A 24,720-nucleotide genomic window follows, 5' to 3' on the forward strand; every position below is an offset into this window, starting at 1 on the left:
ATTTCTTTCATCTTAATTATTCTTTAAAATGTATTTAAATAATTAAATAATCTAAATCCAGGTTTCCCATAAATGTTAATGTAATTTTACATGACCAAATGCTTTAATTTAGGAATTAAGTTACACATTTGTGACTTCAAATGTGGGGATTTGAGGGGTAAAATTGCTCCTACAAAACAGTATCACTTTATCACTCAGGAGGGAAAAAAAACACCTTAATTTTATTCTGAGAAACTGAGCAAAAATATGTAAGTAGTTGCTGATATTTATATTACAAAAAAGTAACTTTATATGAAACTTTAAACTTCAAAACTTTATAACAGTAGCCTATAACAGTCTACTTATACAAAAATATCAGTTGTCACTCTATATCTCTCAATAATGTTTTATTAAGATTAGTTTTATTTAATGCCACCTTCAAATCTCTAAAATCTTCAGATCAAAGCTCTTTAGTTTTTACTGTGTGGGCAAAACATATAATGCAATGTAATACAATGACTGAGAAATGTACAAATAAATGTTCCTAAAAAGTCTGATGTATCATATTTGATACTCACAATGATACTTTAAAATGATTTTATTATGTATGGATAATCAAGTAAACCTAAGTTGATTCAGTCCAGTAAGCGTTCATCTTGAAATATTACTAACAATGTTTACTTTATACAAATTATTAAAGATTTCAGCAAAAAGACACTTGAACAACAACCTGAAGGTGGACATTTTAGAAGCCTTTTTTTTGATAAAAAAAGTGCCTAAAGCTGCAGTCGGTAAGTTTTGCCTCTTTGTCGCCATCTCTGTTTGAAACCTGCAATTGCAGTTATTTGCGGAATTATCATCTTTACGTGGGTTGTGCATCGGCACGGCTCCTCAGCGTGGATGAATCTAATGTTTGCTGTCAGTCACCACACCGGTGGATACTGTACTTCGGGAATCACAGATTGTAGTCTTGGAAGTATGACCAAAATAAGAATTTTCACCGGAAAATGTCATCTGAACAAGTAAGTAACATGTCTGCCACTTTTAAACAGGCGTGACGTAATGAAACCTACAAGTACCACTCGAATTAGAAAACATTATTACAAGCTTACCGTTGTGAATCGGGCTAAGGTAAGGGGATAGTTTTGAACACTGGCTGGTTATGTATTTGCTCAAAAATTGATTTGAGTTATGGACTGCAGCTTTAAACTGGCAATCAGATGACAAAAGGCATGCAGTAGATTGTGTATAACAGGTTTTTCTGCAAAGTTTTGATAATGTAGCTCATTTTAAGAAATTTGTGTGTCAAATCTTTATTGGATTAATGTGTTTATAATTTTTTAGTCACTTTGGAAAAAGGCATCTACTAAACAAATACATGTAAAAAATGTATGGGTGCACTAAAGTTATTTTATTTTCAAAGGGAAATGTGAGGGGTGAAGGGCATTATAAAAAACACCATACATGAGTCTATGTTTTTCTCTAAATCATGCCCAAAGCTAAATAGCTGCCCAGATATTCATAAAGTATTATACTGTATTATTCTGTATGGCATTGCTGGATTCATTCTGAATATAACCACTATGTTACCCTAGTAGCATTGTAATCATGTAAAACCTGACCTGTAGCAATATAAGCATGCAATAAATGCTCAAAATTGATGTTCATTGGAACTGTCATAACTCATACTTAGGACACAAAGTTTAGGATACTGTGGTCTGCATATCTATGTCACCACATGCAAATAACTCCACCGCAAACAAGACATAAATCAACTGCGTATTATTTGAGCATGTTTGTTTTAGCATTAGTAGTACTAGTATTTTCTTGTTTCCCTTTTACTCGAGGTCACGGATTTCATAGAGGGCCCCCAAGACCCCCTTTTGCTTGGGGGCCTCTAAATAACATCAGCTTGTCCATATGGAAACTCTGATCATTCCTGGCCAGTTCTATGAGAAAACAAAACAGTATTTCATTTCAGCTGAAATCCCATTGGTTTAAGGGGAAATGGAATGCAATGAAACAGGAGGAATATGTTTGTTATTATTTGATATGTTAATTTTCTTCTTAAATCACACTGATCTCCAGAGTTTCCATGAGGAATTTCTTCTGTGAACTGATCAAATTTACAACATCATTCCTTATGTTTTAAGTTTGTGTTTGTCATATGAACTTTAAAACATACCAGTAATAGAGTATTATATATCCCCAAAATATCCTAGTTATAAAGTACCATATATCATGAAAATATCTCAGTTATAGAGTACTATGTATCCTGAAAATACACTATATTGCCAAAAGTTTTGGGACGCCTGCCTTTACGTGCACATGAACTTTAATGACATCCCATTTAGAGTTCCTTTCACTGGAACTAAGGGGCCAAGCCCAACCCCTGAAAAACAACCCTATATCCCAGCTGTTATATATCCCCAAAATATCCAAGTTATACTGTATTATGTATCCCCCAAATATCCCAATTATAGTGTATTATGTATCCCAAAAATATCCGTTATAGAGTATTATGTAACCCAGAACAGGGCCGTAACCACCATAGACATTGAGGGGGACAAGTCCCCCCAATAATTAGAAATGGCCAAATCGTCCCCCCGAATATTTGAAATTCTTGCACTGCTCTGCTGCACTTCATTACAGCACTCTGCATGTTGTTAGGATGACAAAAAGTTTTAAAAGTTACATTTTTAGTCTGGTCTGCCTTAGCGGTCTAAGAACGCTCGTCAATGTCAAAATGATTGAGATGGCCAATCAAATTAAAAAGTAGGCGGGGTTTACGTTCTCTCTTTGTTCGTGCACACAGTCTTCACAACACAGACATGCGCGTCAATTGATCGCTTAACGCCGTTGCGGAGGTTCTATTTTTCCGGTAAAATCACAAAACAAATGCACACAAACGTGTCCCTGCTCTTGATATACAACCATTGATGGACATCTTTGATTTTAATGAGGAAAAAAAAAAAACTATGCGAGGGCGGGTTAGAACATGCAACCTTTGATACTGTTAACAAAAATTCTACCACTAGACCATTAAGGAATCTAAATATTTATTGAGGATCAATATATTTATTCACTAAACTGAAGAATCTCAGAACTAAAAATAAATCGTATTGTGAAACTATCACATTAAAAATGAGTTCTCAATATACTATTGAAATTGATTTCTGGACATCGTAATGTTAATTTTTTTTTGCTACAATTGTTATTGTACATATCTGATATAGCATTGTATTAGCAGCAGTTTCGTTCACTGTTTTTTTTTTTTTTTATGCTTTATTTATAAAAAAAAAAAAAAAAAAAAAGGTCCCCCCCAATGTTCAAGACGTGGTTACGGCCTTGACCCAGAATATCCCAATTATACAGTATTATGTATCCTAGAATATCTCAGTTATATAGTATTATATATATCGTCAAAATATCCTAATTATATCCCAGTTATAGAGTATTTGTATCCCAAAATAACCCAGTTATGCAGTATTATATATATTGCCAAAATATCCCAAAAATCTCAGTTATAAAGTATTATATATCGCCAAAACTATCTCAAAAATATCCCAGTTATTGAGTATTACGTATCTTGAAAATATCTCCAAAAATATCCCAGTTATGTATCCCTAAAATATCCCATCCATATTTATATATCCCAAAAATATCCCAGTTTTAGTGTTATATATCCCCAAAATATCCCAATTATAGTGTATTATGTATCCCAAAAATGTCCCAGTTATAGAGTATTATGTATCCCAGAATATCCCAGTTGTACAATATTATGTATCCTAGAATATCTGTTATACAGTATTATATAATATATCGTCAAAATATCCTAAATATATCCCAGTTATATAGTAATTGTATCCCAAAATAGCCCAGTTATACAGTATTATATATCGCCAAAACTATCTCAAAAATATCCCAGTTATTGAGTATTATGTATCCCAAAATATCCTAGATATTTAGTATTATATATATATATATTGCCAAAATATCCCATAAAATACGCCAGTTATGGACTATTATGTATCCCAAAATATCAGTTATTTAGTAATATACAGTATAATGCCAAAATATCCCATAAAATATGCCAGTTATGGAGTATTATGTATCCCAAAATATTAGTTATTTAGTAATATATAATGCCAAAATATCCCAGTTATAGAGTATTATTTTTCCTAAAATACCCCAGTTATACAGAATTATATATCAGCAAAATATCCAAAAAAAATTCCAGTTACACTCTTTAAAAATGGGGGTTTTCACAGTGATCATTTTGGTTCCCCAAAGATCCTTTCAGTGAACAGTTCTTAAAAGAACCATTTTTTTTTTTATTATTATTTCTTAAAACATTTTTCCCACAATAAAGAACCTTTTGTGCAATGGATATATCCTATGTCACATTATATTCTATATTGAAATATCTAGTCAGTCAGTCAAACCATGTGAGGTTCATGTGAGTTAATCTACATCTAATTCACATTTTCTGAGTATGAACAGAAGAGCATCCATAAGACATGATTACAGACGACATGCTTAAATGACAAAGATCTGAACCTTTCATGTTTGTGTGGCAGGCTGTGTTTCTGCAACGTCAGAGTCTAAATTGATTTAACTCCCTCTTTCAGGGTCTGGACTTATGAATGTGGTCTACTCATTGTTCCGTAAACCCACTCTGTTTTGCTCAAACGATTCCCTCACGAGACCATATCACTATACTACACAACACAAGGTTATAGTGGACAATTTTTTTATACTTCAGAAATAAGAAAGAAATGTTAAAATAAGAAATGTTTCATCAGCAGCAAATCAGCATATTAGAATGATTTCTGAAGGATCATGTGACACTGAAGACTGGTTATATTATAATTCATTTCAGTAATTAATTTATTGAGAATTCTCAATTATATATTGCAATCATTACAGGGGGGAGCTCTGGAAAAAGGAAGTGTTTGCAATAATTAACATAGGTTTGAGTCACAACTTTTAAGAACTTTGGAATACAAGACCTTAAAAAAAAAAGTTCTGTATATTTAAACATTTGTCCAGCTGTTCGGCATAGGCGGTTGGTGACCATGTTTGAAAAAGCAAAAGACACAAACAGTAAAATTCCATGTGAAAAGTTACGCAAGTCACATCTCAGCATCATTCTGTGGAGCTAGTGTCACCTTTCACCCAGATTGTGATGAGATGACTGTCAGCCATTTTGTTTAGTGAGTTTATAAGGGCTCTTATAAATATAATAATATAATCTATTGATTGGCAGTATTTTATTTGGCTGATGGCTGTCTGGTGAGGGAGGCAGAATGATGTCTACTAAAAAAAGAAAAAGAAAAGAGGTCACAGAGATCAATTGACCCTTTCACATGTCAATCCAACAGAAAAATGCAAAGCCATAATGACAAGACCGCCTAAAGAGAGCTGCTTTGACACACTACTAATCAATTATAACTGTAACAGTGAAAAGGCATTTAAAACAAATAGGGTCAGAGCTGACATCGTCAAAAAGGCAGTTCATGTAATGATGATTCCACAAAACTGCCATCAATTACCATGCTGGTTTGGTGCTAGTCAGGACTGTCATGTTCCTCACAAGCAAATCTTGATGAGACTGCTCAACTAGCATTGTATTTCTGGTGATGTTGGTTAACCCAGGAAGTTTAGCTAGTTAAGTTAGTTAAAGGCACAATATGTAAGTTTTTTGGATATATTTTGTTGATTTGTGTACTTACATTATCCCAAATGTTTCCAAGAATGTTTAAATGCAGAGAAATAAGCAATTTTAACCAGGACACGGACCGTGTCCGTGCGTTGCCTAACAATGACATCCGCGTTACCCTCGATTTCCGGTTTTATTTTGTAGAAACCATGGAAACACCAAAGACGCTTTAATATATTAAGTGAGCAACTGTTTGGATACATTCATCGACAGAAAACTAATCATGTTATATAGCTCAACACAGTATGTCTTATTGTTTAAATCTCATTTTCTTGATTTACCGCGAATACCATGTTTTACCATGACTTAATATCGATCTAGCTTACTGCAGTGTGCAACAAGTGTCTCATAGCAGCTGCCGAGCGAACGCAGAGTAGCACTATAACAACTTTCAACACACAAATGTATCTAATATGATAAAACAGCGCTGCTTTATTCCACATATGCTTGACCGGAAGAAGCGGAAGCGGCGACTGCGCCATAATAAAAGTTTGGCTGCTCTCGAGACATGTGTCGTGCTCGTCTCTAATTAGCAGTCGCTCCTGCTTCATACTGTAGTAATGTTAATAATCTAATCCACATGATTTCTGCCCAAGTCCCATCCCGATTCTTTTCCACCGGCTGCAGACGTGAAGACAACACCTCCCATGATTCCGTGAAATCAAGGTGTCATCAAGCTATGCCTTTGTTTTGAATAAGCAACCTTTAGTGGTGAAAATGTACATTTTGTGCTTTTAAAAAGCAAGATGGCTACACCTGTACACCAAAATGGGATTGACTAGATATGCTGGTCTAAATAATAAAAATAATAATAACTTGATAGGAAAAGATTTTTAAAATGCCTCAGTAAAAACCTGTTAATTGATTAACTGTAAGTTTCCTTACCATATATGGTCAAATAACACATTGATATTATATTATATTGGTAATTGATTTTTTGAGAATTCTCACTTTTTACTATATTTTTACTGTCAATGTACTATAATGATGCTGAAAGAATTAGGCTATGTTTTATGGGAATAAAAAAGAGAACCCTGATAACCTTAAGGAGCTGCAATTGACCGTTCGCAAAGACCCGCCCCCTTTAGTTACTGTGGCTACGTCCGACAAGCCATGCCGATTTCACACCACGCATCATGTTCTCACGCAGTGAAAAATACATCGCGGAGCAAAGAGGACACTGACAACGCGTCGACAGACAAGACAGAGCAGGTTACTTTTGATATGAAACAAAGTTTCAAATTTTAAAGAAATTTAAACAATAAATACCGTTTTGTGGCTCTTTAATGTGTCGTGACAGATCGCTGCAGCGCCTCAGTTCAAGCGGCTCGTGAACCGATTAGCTCTTCCTACTAGTTCATTTATAGCATCAAATAAACATGAATGAACATCATAAGGAATGCTGTTTCAATCGCGGAAAGACGTCAGTACACACCGTTTTTCAAGTTCAAGTCCACCGACGTTAATCTGCTAACTCCCCTGACTGCTTTGTCGGACAAAATGGCGGATGCTGCGTTATGATTGGTTAGATCGCCTGTCAATCAAATTCCTGGCGAAGAGTCAATTTTTCAATAAAGCATATTTTATTATTATTAATATTATTTAAAATAATTTTGATGGAGAAGAGTTGCTTCAGAGAATGAGAATGCTTTAGTAAAAACATGTTAATTGGTTAACTGTACGTTTCTTTACCTCATATGGTCAAACATTATATCAAATAAATATTAAATATAATTTTACGGTCTTTTGATTAACTTTAATTCATCCTGTGTTCTATTTTACTACATAACAGACTTAATTCATTAACTGACATAATTATAATGGGTTAATTCATTGTGTCTTTCCCAGACTGAAGCACAGATTTAGATTTTCACTGATCTAGTCAGCATGTCTCCTGTTCCACTCACCGCAAAACACCCCCTAGTGCTCCTCATGCTCAGTCAGGGTTGGTTTGATATGCCTGAAATCAACACAAACACTGGGAGCACTCGTGTGGTCTTGCGGCCCTATCAGTGGCCGAAGCAGCACATGACTCCAAAACCCTCAGTCAAGCTGCCGGTTGCATAAATGCAGAGTCCAAGGCGCATGTAACACACAGCTCTGGTTTCCTTGACGACCAGCCTGACCAGCTGACTGCAAAGGCCAGTGTCTCTCGCTCTGAACTTATCAGAAGTGTGGCCGCTACCTAACTCCTACATCTACAGGTCAGCTATGCATCTCACTCAAAAGGACCAAAAGCTTGACATTGTGTTAAGAAACCTGGGCGCCACAGATTCAACTTTTGAAGTAAGTGCCAAAAATGCTCTAAATAAAAACAGCTCGATCCTGAGGAAAACAAAAACAGTCTTATCAATTGCTGCTTGTTTCTCTTCATCACATGTGATTTTATGAAAAGACCTGGCATTTCTTGGGGCTTGTTTTGTCAGTTTTAGTTACTAGAAAGTGATTACAAGTTATATGAATATGAAACAATACTAGTGTACATTGTTTTCTGGAGCCGTGTGGTGGATTATGTGTTAACAGAGGTTAATATATTGGTGATTTTAATTTTTTTAATAGGTCAAAATGTTACATGACTGAATGTAACTGTCTCCAAACTGGATTCCAAACTTCTAAGGATCATTTTCAAATCATCATAACCATCTTGTTATTATGGAATTATGCAGCACTAACATGAGTAATCTGAGAAGTAAATAAGACATCATTTGTGGTCTTAAGAGGCCCCATATGAATGCTGGGCTTGTTGAGGTAATATTTAGCTGATGGTTTAGTGAAATTCTTGTTGCCACCACATTATGTATTATTAATTTGCTTTTACGGTGCCAGTTTTCAAACATACATAACCACAAAATCAGAAAAATGCCATATGAAATGAAGTTCAATTTTAAAGAATAAAGTCAGATTCCAGTATGATGCAAGAGAAATATTTGCAAGTACAATTAATGAACACACTAGAAAAATCATTTTCATAATCAGGATTTTTTTCTAAACATCCTTATAATAAGATATGACACATTTATATTTAAACATATATAATTTATTTATTTATTCTTTCTTTGATTATTATTCATTATCCCCGATTATTAAGTTTATTTATTCATTCATTACAGAAATATATGGGTCATTGACGAATATGGTTTTCAAAAATGTAAAAAAACAAAAAACAAAAAAAAAACATAATGGAGATATAATTAATTTTGACAACAATGTGACTATGTGGTTTTTATAATCAATGAATGCTGCTTTTATCATTTTTTACAAGATGAACAAAATTTGTCAACAAAAAGTCATTTGGTTTAACCAAAATGTTGGTTTTACCGAATGACACTTTTGGTTATACCGAATGACGATATTTTCAAACAATGCTAACAGGCTGATTTCTAGCTAGCTAGCAAAAGGACAATCGAACATTTTATATTTAGTACAAGTTTTTGAAATATTACAACATTTTCCATGTTTTATAGCGGTTGTATTGAATGACCTGATGTTTCGGGATGTGCATATGAGCAAGTGAAAACAGTTAAGAGAGAGTTACCCAGGTGAAAAAAAGTATACTTCTATAATGTACTTAAAGTGCTCTATTTTCGCACACTAATTTTGTACTTAATATACTAAAAATTGTTTTTTAGTACTTCTTAAGATAATCTTAAAAACATCTAAGTGTACTCAACTGTGCTATTTTGAGACACCATGAAATATGAACTAAAATGTGCTTTTAATATATTATTTCTGTATTTAAAAAATGTATTTAGTTACCACTTAAAGTACATTTGAACCCATAGTGTACTACAAGTTGTATCTAAATACATCAGAGCACTTTAAGTACATTATAGAAGTGTACTTTTTTTCACCTGGGTAGTTACTTTGCTTCACGACCATGTGGTCCTTTGCAGGCGCCTGAATGATGTCACATCCTGTCACATGATATTGACCGCATGACTTGATCCAAAATGGTCCCTTTATTTTGGTTACTCCGAATGACATCAATGAAATTCATTTTTCTGGACCTTCTTTCTCATAACAAAGCAACGACTTCAACACATAATTTTAATACCATTTTGCACTATGTTGATATATGATATTATAAAAACATACCAGAATGAAAAATATGTACATTTATTACATTTTAAGATATTTTAATCACAAATGAAATGGCTGTATTGGCCTTTGGACGGTTAAACCGAATGACTTTTGACACTTCAAAATCTTTAAAATATCTTTATATGTAGCAAAATATAATTCAAATCTTTTTGATTCAATAAAAGAGATCTAGTTGTACTACCTTACATACTTTTGTGTCATATCTTTGTTTTTTATTATTATTAAGGCCTTTGGACAAAAAAAATGACCCGTGTGTTAATAATTTTCTGTAATACTATTTTGGGGGCCTCATCCATGAAAGACAGCATTACATATGAATAGGTTTAGCTCTTGTCATTTTGTTTCATATGTTGTGGAGAAAAAGGCTGATAAAAACCAGAGTAATTTAATTACAGACTAAAAACAGATTTATGAAGGTCAAATGGCTTCGGGGGAAACAGTGGGACACCATCTTGTTGTTTTAGATAAACACACACTACTTTCTCACTTCATCCTTTTCTCTGTTTACTTCCTTAAGTGCAAAAATAGCTACCATAGTCCAACAACAACCAACCATCCTCCCTCAACCAGCTTTTAATATTTTGCAAATATACTAGGTTTTATGAAGGATCAGTCACTAACATGTGGAATTTCATGTCATGAGTAACTATATCCTTGATTAAACATTTGCATGAACAATCATGTCTACAAACCTAAACGAAGCATTAGTGGGGGGGAAAGGGGAATAACACAGCCTGATTGTGAGGCACTGTGAATGCTGTGACTTCAATTAGTATTATATTTAATAAAAAAATATTACTTACAATTTGTCCAGGCTAAGCCAGTGATTTTATTCCAAGCAAAGTTTACCCAGGTGGAACAACCAGTCAGCTACTCCCGAGGCCTAATAACGTGAATGAAATACCCATCAACTACCACTACGAGGCGGTAGAGAAGAGTGAACTGCATAAGCTATATTTGTCCAGCTGTTAGATAAACCCCAGATAAAATTTGTTTACTTTAACAACATTAATAAATATGTATTCATATCCTTAGTGGCGAATTTGATGTGTTAAATGTGACTGGTACAAATAACATCACAGCTTGAAACAGAAGCATGGTTGCGTTTGAGTAACTTACGGAACAAGAGCTGAGTGGATTTAAATGCCACACATACAATACACAAAAATGATAATCTTCTTGAGAAAGCAGACTGGCGGGTTTTATAAGTGCCTTAAACAATCACAGTGTCGATATGAACCAGAAGGTGGCACCATACCATTCAGAAAAGCCTCGTGGGTCGAGTGCCTGAGGCGGTTGTGTAAGCTAATTCATTTGACAAATTGAGTAGCATTAATGCCAAATTCATCCCCTGGACCTCAACCAAAAGGGAAGTGGTATGTATCCAACAGTTGGAATTGAGTATAGTCGAAAATTCGTAAACCATGAAGTCACAAATCCCAGTTTATCTTCACATTCAAAGAACTAAACTAATAATAAAAAGTTCCGCATATTTATACATTTCCTTATTAGAGATGCTTCCCAAGAACTGTCGTCAAAGTAAATGGGAGGTTTGCCAAAATTACATGTTGATACATCCTGTAAGATTTTTCTGACATGCGTTTGACATTATTTAGTTTAAAAAATATAATAAAAACTGTCTGTGTCTGAGTGGCTGGTAGCTAGCTTGTTTATTTTTATTAATTGATCAGACATTTTGTCTGTCTACCTAGCTAGCTAACTAGTGTTTATTTGTTAAACTGTTTGACTGGCTACCTAACTTGCTAGCTACAGTGTCTGTGTATATCTGTCAGAACATCTATCTGTCTCTATTTGTCTATTTGTCTGTCTGTTAATCTATCTATCTATCTATCTATCTATCTATCTATCTATCTATCTATCTATCTATCTGTCTGTCTGTCTGTCTGTCTGTCTGTCTGTCAGTTCTCTCAAAGCTGAAAAATTAATCTGTCATCATTTGTTGTTTCAAATCCATATGTCTTCCGTGAAAAACACAAAAAGATTTTTATTTAGACATCATCTGTCACCATTTACTGTTGTTGCAACTTCTTTCTCATTCAGTAACAGGGAATGGTGACTGACACTGTCATTCTGCCAAAATTGTTCTTTTGTGTTCCACAGAAGAAAGAAAGTCTGACAGGTTTGGAATGACATGAGGGTGAGTAAATGATGACAGAAGTTTCACTTTTGGTGAACTATCCCTTTAAGACCTCATCAATCTCACATCCTCATAATGACTTTTTCGTTCACGCACGAATGAATCATTATTCCCTCATTTTAAAGAAACGTTATGTATTGAACTTGACCTGAGGACATGTAGCTTATAAAAAGAAAAGAGCAATCTCCTTAAAATCATTCATACATGCATATGCGCTGGACCGAAACGCGTTAAATGAATTCACTTGTTTGTTGTATCGTATATCCCCCGTGAGGTGCTCTGGCCTGGTTTTTCTTAACTGCAACCATAGACAAAACACTGTTTAAAGGGCCCATTATTGGCTGCATGCATGCTCATCTGAATTAACTTCTCAATGAGCATGAAGCGCAAGGAAAAGGGGTGATTGGGACACTGCAAAAAAGTCATGCAAAAAATAAGTATTTGGAAAGAGAGTCATGAAGATAACATGGATTATAAGACAGGAATACATTAATGTCTGGTGTGGTGTGTGCCTTTAAAATGAACCAGTGGTGTTTTCTTCTAGGAGGCGAAAAAGACAGAGCCACCTCAAAAGAGGCCCAGGTGAAAAAAAAAAAACATTTCAATAATGTACTTAAAGTGCTCTATTTTCGCGCACTAATTTTGTACTTAATATACTAAAAATGCTTCTTTAGTACTTCTTAAGATAATCTTAAGAAGTGTACTCAACTGTGCTATTTTGAGACACCATGAAATATGAACTAAAATGTGCTTTTAATATACTATGTCTGTATTTAAAAAATATATTTAGTTACCACTTGTAGTGCACTATGGGTTCAAATGTACTATAAGTAGTATCTAAATACATTTTTTAAATACAGAGATAGTATATTAAAAGCACATTTTAGTTCATATTTCATGGTGTCTTAAAATAGTACAGTTGAGTACACTTAGATGTTCTTAAGAAGTACTAAAGAATAATTTTTAGTATATGAAGTACAAAAATAGTGCATGAAAATAGAGCACTTTAAGTACATTATAGAAATGTAGTTTTTTTTTCACCTGGGGGAGCATGACATAAGTTAAAAATAAAAAATATTTTCTGAAATAACACTAGTGGATAAAGTTTTAGAGGGATGTTTAGAGTTTGCCTCCGTTGAGGGGGTAATTGCAAAAAAAAAAGTTACATGAGAGAAGGCAGTGCCTCCTCGTCACTGTCATTGGCTGATTACAATGTTAGCAGGATAATGTTGACCAATCACTTAGCAAATCAGCCTGAATGAGAAAAACTGGTGGAACTGGTCAGACTAATTATAGAGCAAACAACTTTGTCATGTCTGAATTGCAGTAATCTTGAAATGAAGTGCGCTCTTAAATTAACTTTGCCTGCAGCATTCATGTTGCAACAGTTAGAAGTAACAGATAAAATATGCATGAAATATGATTGTTTCTGTATTCCTGTAGTTATTTAAACCAGTGTAAAAAGTGTTACATTTAATTAGACTTCATTGTGACTTAATTTTAATAAACAGTATTGTAATAAAATGTTAAAAATGTTGTGTTGGTATTGGTTGCATGTTGAAACATCAAATGGAACATTAATTTAAATTATGCTGGGCGGAGCGAGAGAAATTAATTATAAAAATATTTCACTACTGAAAATATTTTAGGAATTTAATTTTATTATTAGAATAAATTAAATACAAAAATAAAAATGGACAGTTTTATCCAAAATTTATGAAAGTTGATTTATGCGTCATAGTACGGGGCACCAAAAGTGACCATTGCCCAAATATAAATATATTCAGATTTTCGAAAGCGCATGAAAAACTATTGTGTGCGCACAGGAATTTTTTGCGTTTTCATGCGTTACAATTTTCCAGTTTATGTATACTATAACCTATTTTGTGCGTCACTGTGAGTGTTGGAGAAAGTTACTTTAAAAGTAATGCTTTACAATATTGCATTACTCCCTAAAAAAAGTAACTAATTGCATAACTGTTACTTTTTATGAAAAAGTAATCCATTACATTACTTTTGCATTACTTTTTCTCACTTTGGCTGGGCTTGCTTGTTTGTTTGTTTTTTTGATAACAACAAATATTTTTGATAACAATGGCAAATATTAAGGCCCTTTCACACCAAAAGTGATATGAATAAGCCTCAGGCTGAAGGAAATGCAAATTTACACCTGTACAGTAGAGGGCGCAACTCAAACAAACCTTTCAGTTGTGCTGCCATTCTGGATTAAGGTAGTACCTATGCCTTATGTCCTCTGTGGCGGCCTAGAAACTCATGAAATGAGCTGATGGCGCAATATGACTGCCAGCCCATTTTTCTCTTGAGAAAAAATTAACATGTACTTGGCTATATCCATGTGAATATCCAAATGAATCAATATTGAATTGAGATTGAAATCGAATCGCATGCTTCTCACTCCAAGCTGAATTCAAAAGTTGGCAGCCCTGCATTTAGTTTGAATTAGCCAGATTAAATTATAATTTTGAGTTGAATAAAACCAGTTAATTTAGATGTTTCCATCATCTGTATTGAAATGCTGCCAAATAGTTTGGCAAAAATGGTCACTTATGTGGTTCCATAACTGTTAAGATACTGCTTCCTATTTATAGAACAAAGCAGCTTCCTAGGTTCACAAACGGAGCTTTTCTCGGACATTGACATCTCCATATCTTGTTTCTCGGAAGGATTAAGTGGTCACTGTCCTTTGCTCTCTCAATTAACCTCAACCTTAGATTTCAGATGGCAGCAATGACCCTGAGAAGATCGTCATCACTGAACCCCGTGCCGACAGTCTGGAAGAGGGCCTGGACCCGAGGCCTGAGGGCAACCTTATCTACTCCATCAATGATCGCCCACCCTGGTACCTCTGCATTCTTCTGGGTTTCCAGGTGAGACAACATCCAACAAATCTTTAGTTAGTCTTATTTCGAGAAAGGCGGCTTAACCCCCGCCACACGTGAAGAATCTTACTGCACACATCTCCTAAGCGGACAGGTCTCTCCTGATTTGAACTTTTGACACAGTGGACCTTTAATTACCTTTCATTCTATGCCAAGAAAAAGTTGTGCAATCATCTGGATGGGAGAGTTGCCTTGAAGGGCATAATCAAAGTGACTAAAGATAAGGTTTTACTCTTTAATACCCAGGAATGCTGCACTGACACTTGGTCACATCTGACACCTCACAGATCCGCTTATTTTATTCGGATCCAGCCTTTTTTAGGTGTTCACAGGCACTATTGTGCTAATCACTTGTATATTTGTTTAAACAAACTGAGCCTAATTTCATTAGCCCCTTGACCTCAGGTGTTTGTTTTTTATTTCTGTTGCTCTTTTGACATAATTTCAATGTAAAAGTAAATACAAACACCCATGCTGCATCCCAATTCGCCTACTTATACTATGCCCTAAAAGTATTAACTGATTTTCTGAAGAAAAAGTACATACTTTTGAGTGTGTAGCAGAATAGTAGGCAAGCTTTGAGACATACTACTTCATCATAATAGCGTCTGCTGCTTTGTCGCTTAGTTATGTGCATCTAAACCTCTCTACTTAAAGGGTTAGTTTACCCAAAAATGATTTTTTTTTTGTCATTAATTACTCACCCTCATGCCGTTCCACACCTCTAAGACCTTTGTTCATCTTCGGAACGCAAATTAAGATATTTTTTTGATGAAATCCAAGAGGTTTTTTATCTCCCGTAGAAAGCAACGTAATTACCACATTCAAGGTCCAGAAAAGTATTAAAGGCATTGTTAAAATAGTCAACGTGACTACAGTGGTTCAACCTTAATGTTATGAAGTGCAAAAACATAAAAAAAATACGTCCGTGTTTATGTGTTACATATTTATGTCCAAACGCCGACTCCTGCATCAGCATCACACGTATGCATCGTGCTGCTCTCGTGAACAGCGTCGACCAATACGGTGTTCGGTGTTCTGACGTTGAACACAAACGTCAACTGTGTAGGAGACTGATATGGAAGAGATTGTTGAATAAAGTCGTTATTTTTGTTTTGTTTTTGCGCACAAAAAGTATTCTCATCACTTCATAACATTAAGGTTGATCCACTGTAGTCACGTTGACTATTTTAACGATGTCTTTACTACTTTTCTGGACCTCGAATGTGGTAATTTCATTGCTTTCTATGGGAGATATATATAAAAAAAAAAACTCTCTCAGATTTCATCAAAAAATATCTTAATTTGTGTTCCGAAGATGAATGAAGGTCTTACAGGTTTGGAACGACGTGAGGGTGAGTAATTGATGACAGAAATTTCATTTTTGTGTGAACTAACCCTTTAGCCATCAGTCGCACACATTCTCCATGTTTTTTTTGATTGTTTTTTTTAACACTTTTTATTTGTGTTTTTAATCGAATCCTCTTTTAACATGCAATGGGTTGTAGCCAATATTAGCCGTTAGAGTTAATATTTTAACCGGAAATAGTAGACCATCCGGGTGTTTTTGGAATACTCATTTCAACTTTCTATGATTTGGGACACACTAATTTTAATTTTGAGTACTGTTTAGGATAGATAGTATGCAAATTGGGACGCAGCACCAGTCTACACAATAGTCACCTAGCTAGTTTGCTGTACTTAAAATAGGAGTGTTCAAATTCTCAATTGGTTTTAGTTTTGTTGCATCGCACATCGTCTTGTTGTAAAGTCTTGTTGACTCTGACAAACGATTTGCTATAATGTTGCTTTCTAGTAGCTTTTCCTATAGGGCTGGGGATCGATACATATTTCATTTCATCCAGTTTTGCAGTTGACAAGCTCTCAATACGATTAATTTGATTTGATTTTACTATGATTCTTCTGGGTGTATTTTAGTTACCATTTGCATTTTGCAAACATTGCTTAAAGGGATAGTTCATGAAAATTGTCATGATTTACCAGCTGTCAAACTGTTTGCTTACCAACATTCTTCAAAATATCTTCTTTTTTGTTCTGCAGAAGAAAGTCATACAGGTTTGAAATGACATGAGATGAGTAAATGATGACAGAATTTAGATTTTTGTGTGAACTATCGCTTTAAGGTCCATTCATGCCAAGAACAAAAACTATAACGATAGTTATAATGCTAATTACATTAGTGTTTGTTCGCACTAATGGACGACAATGTCATTTTTTTCTAAGCGTGCACTGCAGCTTTATAGTTCATTAACTTAAAAAAAAGGGGTCTGAAAGTGATTTCAATGTTATCTTTCCTCTTTGCTGTTATTGTTATAATTGGCATGGTCTCCACCATTATCTATTGTCAATAGTGTGGCTCACACAGAAGTTATATTAAAACCAAGGAGCTTTTGTTGGTTTATGCGACCAACTTGAAAACAAGCGAAATCTGCGAGGGGAACCTTCACCCTCATACGGATCTCTGTGGTTATAGTAATCGTTGTTTGTGTCTAAGGACGGTTTCTTTCACTCCGAACCACCAATTCTCGTTAAAAACGAATGACTTCTGGTTGCTTTGACGCTGCAAATCATCATCTGCCTGTGTGCCTTAAGGTTTGGCTGCCACTCTAGACCTTGTTATTCCTTATTATATGCATCTGATGTTTAAGGTGAGGGGAACATGAGCCAAAGTGTTCCACATACTCATCCTGATGACACATAGAGATCAAAGTCAACTGGGTGGGGGGAGAGAAAGGGCAGGAAGGTACACAAGGGACTCACATCGACATGTGAGGTAAGATGATGTGCTGAGCGCAAAGAGGAGTACAAAGAAGAAGTCTCACTCCTCCAATATGCTTGCTTTCATCTCTCCGGTGTCATGGAGGGGAGGAAAAGGCAGGGAGAGACCTGGTATTTTATGTCAGCGCAGACTCCCTTAGAGCCCCCGATTCGTTTCTGCTTTCAGCACTGGTGTTTTTATGCTAATACACATCCCTCTAGCGTCATGAAATTTTAAGTTCAATTCAAAACTCTTTTAGCCAGACTACTGGACTTCTGGGGGAAGGCTGCTGTGAAGGCATAAACTAAAACAGTTGAAAAACAATAAAACAACAGGAATTTAAGTGTGGACAACATAAAGCAGCAAAACTGAATTTAGAAATTTATATCCATTTATCCTCCAGCTGTGTAAAATCTCTGTATCCACGCCGTAATCTCCTGTCAAAGCTGCTGAGCATTCAGCCAAGTTTTATTTTTTGTGAACCCGACAAATTTATGAAGCTTAGTGGTGAGAGTAAAGAGGTGCTATCAATTCACAACAGATAGGCCAACATCTGTCTTCCATTTCTCACACATCTCCCTGGTTCAGTCAGGCCGGATTTAAGATTTGCTACATTTTTTGTGATCATCTGTCTTCCCTCGTGTCTCGCCCCGTATAACGAGTTGTTTGCGATGAACCTAAGCCCGGTGTCATCCGTGGTATCTCTTCATTCCTGTTTCTTGTATCACACAGCATTACATACTGGCGTTCGGTGGCATCCTGGCAATTCCTCTCATCCTTGCCGAGCCATTGTGCATCAAAGAGAACAACGTTGCCAAAAGTCAGCTCATCTCCACCATCTTCTTCGTCTCAGGCCTGTGCACTTTGCTACAGACCACCTTTGGGACCAGGTACTGTTAATGTTCCTCTGAAGTTATGTACACTGCCAGGAAAAAATGCCTATGCTCTTAGAAATTCCAGAACCTTTCACATCCATGGAAACTTTGCATTGCACAGAAATGTTCTTTATAGTGAAAAAAGGTTATTTACAACCAGAGTTTTTTTAAATTTGAATAAAATGAAAACTAAATGACTTTCAAATCACATGAGCCAATATTTTATTCACAATAGAACATGGATAACATGACAAATGTTTAAACTGAGAAATTTTACAATTTTATGCAAAAAATGAGCTCAAAATTCAAATTTTATGCCTGCTACAAGTCTCAAAATAGTTGGGACGGGGGCATGTTTACCATGGTGTAGCATCTACTCTTCTTGTCAAAACAGTTTGAAGACATCTGGGCATCAAGGTTATGAGTTTCTGGAGTTTTGGTGTTGGAATTTGGTACCATTCTTGCCTGATATAGGTTTCCAGCTGCTAAAGAGATTGTGGTCGTCTTTGACATATTTTTCATTTAATGTTGCTCTAAAACCTTTATATACTTTTCAGCATTCATAGTGCCTTCCAAAACATGCAAGCTGCCCATACCGCATGCACTTATACCATCAGAGATGCTGGCTTTTGAACTGAACGCTTATAACACGCTGGAAGGTCTCCCTCTTCTTTATCCCGGAGGACACGGCGTCCGTGATTTCCAACAAGAATGTCAAATTTGGACTCGTCTGACCATAGAACACTTTTCCACTTTGAAACAGTCCATTTTAAATGAGCCTTGGCCCACAGGAAACGACGGCGCTTCTGGACCATGTTCACATATGGCTTCCTTTTTGCATGATAGAGCTTTAGTTGGCATCTGCAGATGGCACGGCAGATTGTGTTTACCGACAGTGGTTTCTGGAAGTATTCCTGGGCCCATTTAGTAATGTCATTGACACAATCATGCCGATGAGTGATGCAGTGTCGTTTGAGGGCCCGAAGACCACGGGCATCCAATAAAGGTCTTCGGCCTTGTCCCTTATGCACAGAGATTTCTCCAGTTTCTCTGAATCTTTTGATGATGTTATGCACTGTAGATGATGAGATTTCCAAAGCCTTTGCAATTTGACGTTGAGGAACATTGTTTTTGAAGTATTCCACAATCTTTTTACACACTCTTTCACAGCTCTGCCCATCTTTTTCTTTCTGAGAGACTTTGCCTCTCTAAGACATCCCTTTTTATAGCTAATCATGTTACAGACCTGATATCAATTAACTTAATTTGTTGCTAGATGTTCTCCCAGCTAAATCTTTTCAAAATTTCTTGCTTTTTCAGCCATTTGTTGCCCCCGTGCCAACTATTTTGAGACCTGTAGCAGGCATCAAATTTGAAATGAGCTCATTTAGTGGATAAAATTGTAAAATTTCTCATTTTAAACATTTGTTATGTTATCTATGTTCTATTGTAAATAAAATATTGGCTCATGTGATTTGAAAGTCTTTTAGTTTTCATTTTATTCAAATTTAAAAAACGTCCCAACTTTTCCGGGATTCGGGTTCTAGTTTATTAAAATCTTTCCTCATACTAAGAAAATAATGGTTCTTTAAAGAAGTGTTTACTGAAAGGTTCCTTGGGGAACCAAAATGCTTCTTCTAACCCCCTTTTGGTACATTTATTTAAATGCCCGCTTTTTAAAGTTGCCAGCCAGCGCCAGCATTTTTGATCATTTTCGCAAAACTTTCATGGCCCCAAGAATATTTTGTTGTATGAATATCTGAACATAATATATCAGAAGAAAGAATAGAGCTTCTGTTTTTTAAAAAAAAAAAAAATCATTTTAGCTTTTTTTTATTTTTTTTTTATTTATTTTTTTTTACAAAAAACAAAACAAAAACAATTTATCAACAAAACAGTACTGTGCCAAAGTCTTTGTTGTTTTAGCAAAGTTTTAATGACCATCCATATTTATTTTTTGGTCTTTATTACGATACAAACAGAAAATACAGGAAATATTTACACAAAATGTAAAAAAGAAAATCAGAACAAAATGGCTTCTTTAAGCAAAAATCAGTATTTAGTGTGACCTCCTGGACTTCTTCCAATTTCTCAAAGAAAATCTGAGAAACTTCTCATCAGATTTTGAAAGTTTTCTTGACCTTCCTGTCTTTTTCTGTTCCATTTAGGTATAAGAGAGCCAGGTTCCTGCTATTGTTCAAGTGTGAGATGTAACTAAACACCCACTTTAGCCTATAGAAGCCTTTTTTTCTGTTTTTTTTTCTTCTTCTTTTTCTGGTTTTTAATATTGCATACAAATTTCCTGTGTTTTCTGGTTATATTCTAATAAAGAGACAGAGACTGAATGATATATGGTCATTATACCATTGCTAAAGCAACATCTAATTTGTTTACAATTATATTTGTTTGCAATACATAACATTGTTTCTGCTTCTTCTTCACCTGTGTTTTAATCTGGATATTCTGGATATTCATTAGGGTGATATTCTGTCACCCTAATGCATAACAATGAAAACATGGATTGCCGGAAAATTGTCAATGGGGCGGATAGAGTTAAAGGGTTAGTTCACCCAAAATGAAAATTCTGTCATTAATTACTCACCCAAACCCGTAAGACTTTTGTTCATCTTCAGAACACAAATCTCACAGAACACAAACTCTCAATTTTTGATTAAATCTGAGAGCTTTCTGTCCCTCCATAGACTGCCTTTGCAACTGAAACTTTGATGCTTTAAAAAGTTCATAAAGAGATCTCCGAATTGAATGGTTTAGTCCAAATTTTCCAGAGACTCAATCACTTTTTATGATGAACAGATTTAATTTAGGTTTTTACTCACATATAAACATTGATCATGAACAGAAGCTTAACAAAAACTTCTTGAAATGCAAGAACAAACCTCATTAGTTTCTTAAACACGTCAAGCGAACATGCTTGAGCTTCCATTTATCATAACTGATGTGTGAGTTGATGAATGTTTATACAGTATGTGAATAAAAGCCTCAATTCAGTCTGTTCATCATATAAAGCGTTTGTGTCTCTTCAGAAAATTTGGTCTAAACCTCTCAATTTGGATTAGTTTTACGATCTCTTTATGAACTTTTTGAAGTGTCAGTTTCAGTTGCAAAGGCAGTCTATGGAAGGACAGAAAGCTGTCAGATTTTATCAAAAATATCTTAATTTGTGTTCTAAAGATGAACGAAGGTCTTACAGGTTTGGAACGACATGAGGGTGAGTAATTATGACATAAATTTTATTTTTGGGTGAACTAACCCTTTAAGAGTATAGAGCCATATTAGTACACAACATAAAAGAAGACATTTTTGAACTGGTTCTGTCCATACAATGAAAATCTTCAACATTGAACAATGACTTTCATTGTATGCACAAAAAAAACTTCTTTAGCGATGTTTCACAGAAGAAAGAAGTGAGAATGAGTAAATAATGAATCTTAAAATCAGTCTGGCTCTCGTCTTTTCAGCCAGGACATATGCATTTAATGATTTTTATGTACTCCATACTTCAGTGGAAGGACTATTACAATGTTATGTACAGTATGTCCCCTGCCAATGTTTTTATGATTTAACTGACATAATATATAAAATAGGCTCGGAGCAAAATAAACATTCTTTATGACTTCTCAGGTTGCCAATCCTCCAAGGGGGGACGTTCACCTTCATCACTCCGACCTTGGCGATCCTCGCCCTTCCCAAGTGGAGATGCCCAGACATGAGTGCCAACGCTCAACCGAACACCACGGATTCTGCTGCCCTCCTCGTGGATGGCGACGAGGTGTGGAAGGCCCGCATCCGTGAGGTACTGTAGGAAATATAATTTAAAAACTGAACATAATTGCATAATTTGAAACAAGTGCGACTGTTCTTGGCTGTGATTCATGTGTCAAAAGGAAATGTGAGTCACTAGCGCAAGGAATAATGACTGATGGACGATAATTATCCACTTTATGCTCAAATTATACAGGGTGATCTCATTCATATGCATATGGTAAGTGCACACATACAAGTTTTGGAGATCTCGAAACCTCGTCCAAACTGAAATCGTTGGAAGCTTTGTGAGCAAGTTCAATCCTCATAGTGATACTCTCATTGAACTTTTAAATGGCAAAAGCTCCACAAGAATGAAATATAAGAGAAACATTGTTGATTTGTGTATGCAGTAGAGTAAAACCATTGTGAATGCACTAATTGTAATGTCATTGAACGATTGTTTTAATTTATCATAAATACAATAAAATTCATAAAAAGGATTGATAAATATTTACGTCTGCTAAAGTTTTTCATATGTAAAAAGATTTGATTTAGAAGCTGTCAGTACATTAAAATTGTAAGTATCAGTAATGTATAAAAATGTAAGAATGCTCTAATACCTGTAACTATGAATAATAATGAGATCATGGTGAACTATTGTCTGCTTATTTAAAATAATAAGTGTTGACTGTGAGAGTAGAATTTTTTTATTACTGTAATAATTTTACCTTGTAAAATCTCAGGTGTGAAGAGCCGTTTCCTGTTTTAAGGAGGTTACAAAAGGAAAGACTATAATATTTAACCAAATATTACCAAATATCAAGGGAATTTAAGCTTTAAGGTTAATCTTTAAGGTTAATAATTGCTCAATTATATTGATGTTCTCTGTAATCAGGAGGCTTTTGTTCTGTATTTACTGTAAAGTTCATATTAAAAGTTTATATGACAAAGTTCAAAGTTCATACAACATAAAGTTTATATAAAATTCAATTTTATTGGGTAATTCAAATCTTTACATTTACAATATATGGCGAATTGAATGAATTCATATATAGCAAACTATATGAGGTGAACCCAATACTAAATCAAGAAGTTAATTATAATTATTTTGAAAATAGATATGACCAGGTCGTATACATGAGATGTCGAATTGGTCACTATTTATTGAAAGGGGAAGAGAAACCAGTTTGTGATTTTATGTAAGAACATATTTTAATAGAATGTTCATTTTTAAATGATATTAGACAACGTTTTTATTCAGAAAATACACTATATTGCCAAAAGTATTGGGACACCCCTCCAAATCATTGAATTCAGGTGTTTCAATCACTTCCATGGCCACAGGTGTATAAAATCAAGCACCTAGGCATGCAGACTGCTTCTGCAAACATTTGTGAAAGAATGGGTCGCTCTCAGGAGCTCAGTGAATTCAAGCGTGGTACCGTGATAGGTTGCCACCTGTGCAATAAGTCCATTCGTGAGATTTCCTCACTACTAAATATTCCACAGTCAACTGTTAGTGGTATCATAAAGTGGAAGCAGTTGGGAACAACAGCAACTCAGCCACGAAGTGGTAGGCCACGTAAAATCACAGAGCGGGGTCAGCGCATGCTGAGGCGCACAGTGCGCAGAATTCGCCAACTTTCTGCAGAGTCAATAGCTACAGAACTCCAAACTTCATGTGACCTTCAGATTAGCTCAAGAACAGTGTGTAGAGAGCTTCATGGAATGGGTTTTAATGGCCGAGCAGCTGCAACCAAACCTTACATCACCAAGTGCAATGCAAAGCGTTGGATGCAGTGGTGTAAAGCACGCCGCCACCTGAGTTGTGTTCTCTGGAGTGACGAATCACGCTTCTCTGTCTGGCAATCCGATGGACAAGTCTGGGTTTGGCGGTTGCCAGGAGAACGGTACTTGCCTGACTGCATTGTGCCAAGTGTAAAGTTTAGTGGAGGGGGGATTATGGTGTGGGGTTGTTTTTCAGGGGTTGGGCTTAGCCCTTTAGTTCCAGTGAAAGGAACTCTTAATGCTTCAGCATACCAAGACATTTTGGACAATTTCATGCTCCCAACTTTGTGGGAACATTTTGGGGATAGCCCCTTCCTGTTCCAACATGACTGCGCACCAGTGCACAAAGCAAGGTCCATAAAGACATTGATGAGCGAGTTTGGTGTGGAGGAACTTGACTGGCCCGCACAGAGTCCTGACCTCAACCCCATAAAACACCTTTGGGATGAATTAGAGCAGAGACTGAGAACCAGGCCTTTTTGTCCAACATCAGTGCCTGACCTCACAAATGCGCTTCTAGAAGAATGGTCAAAAATTCCCATAAACACACTCCTAAACCTTGTGGAAAGCCTTCCCAGAAGAGTTGAAGCTGTTATAGCTGCAAAGGGTGGGCCAACTCCATATTAAACCCTACGGATTAAGAATGGGATGTC

At 35.5% G+C, this 24,720-nt stretch overlaps 1 protein-coding gene across 3 annotated transcripts in view; it reads left to right on the forward strand.

Annotated features, from left to right (window-relative positions):
- The first annotated feature begins 7,776 nt into the window (after positions 1-7,776).
- The window catches only part of si:dkey-106n21.1 (solute carrier family 23 member 2), a 36,937-nt gene continuing 19,993 nt past the window's right edge, over positions 7,777-24,720 (forward strand). Inside the window, exons 1-5 of one of the 3 annotated variants that reach the window (XM_051884806.1) lie at positions 7,866-7,987; positions 11,924-11,960; positions 14,693-14,848; positions 18,372-18,529; positions 22,157-22,328. In XM_051884806.1, the coding sequence (XP_051740766.1) occupies positions 11,955-11,960; positions 14,693-14,848; positions 18,372-18,529; positions 22,157-22,328 (492 nt within the window). In that variant the 5' untranslated portion in view covers positions 7,866-7,987; positions 11,924-11,954. Of the gene's footprint in view, positions 7,988-11,044; positions 11,179-11,923; positions 11,961-14,692; positions 14,849-18,371; positions 18,530-22,156; positions 22,329-24,720 lie in introns of those variants that run through there. The other 2 variants (XM_051884805.1, XM_051884804.1) reach the window with 2 other exon arrangements.

This window comes from Ctenopharyngodon idella, chromosome 24, assembly GCF_019924925.1.
Source record: "Ctenopharyngodon idella isolate HZGC_01 chromosome 24, HZGC01, whole genome shotgun sequence".
Classification (NCBI taxonomy): Eukaryota; Metazoa; Chordata; class Actinopteri; order Cypriniformes; family Xenocyprididae; genus Ctenopharyngodon; species Ctenopharyngodon idella.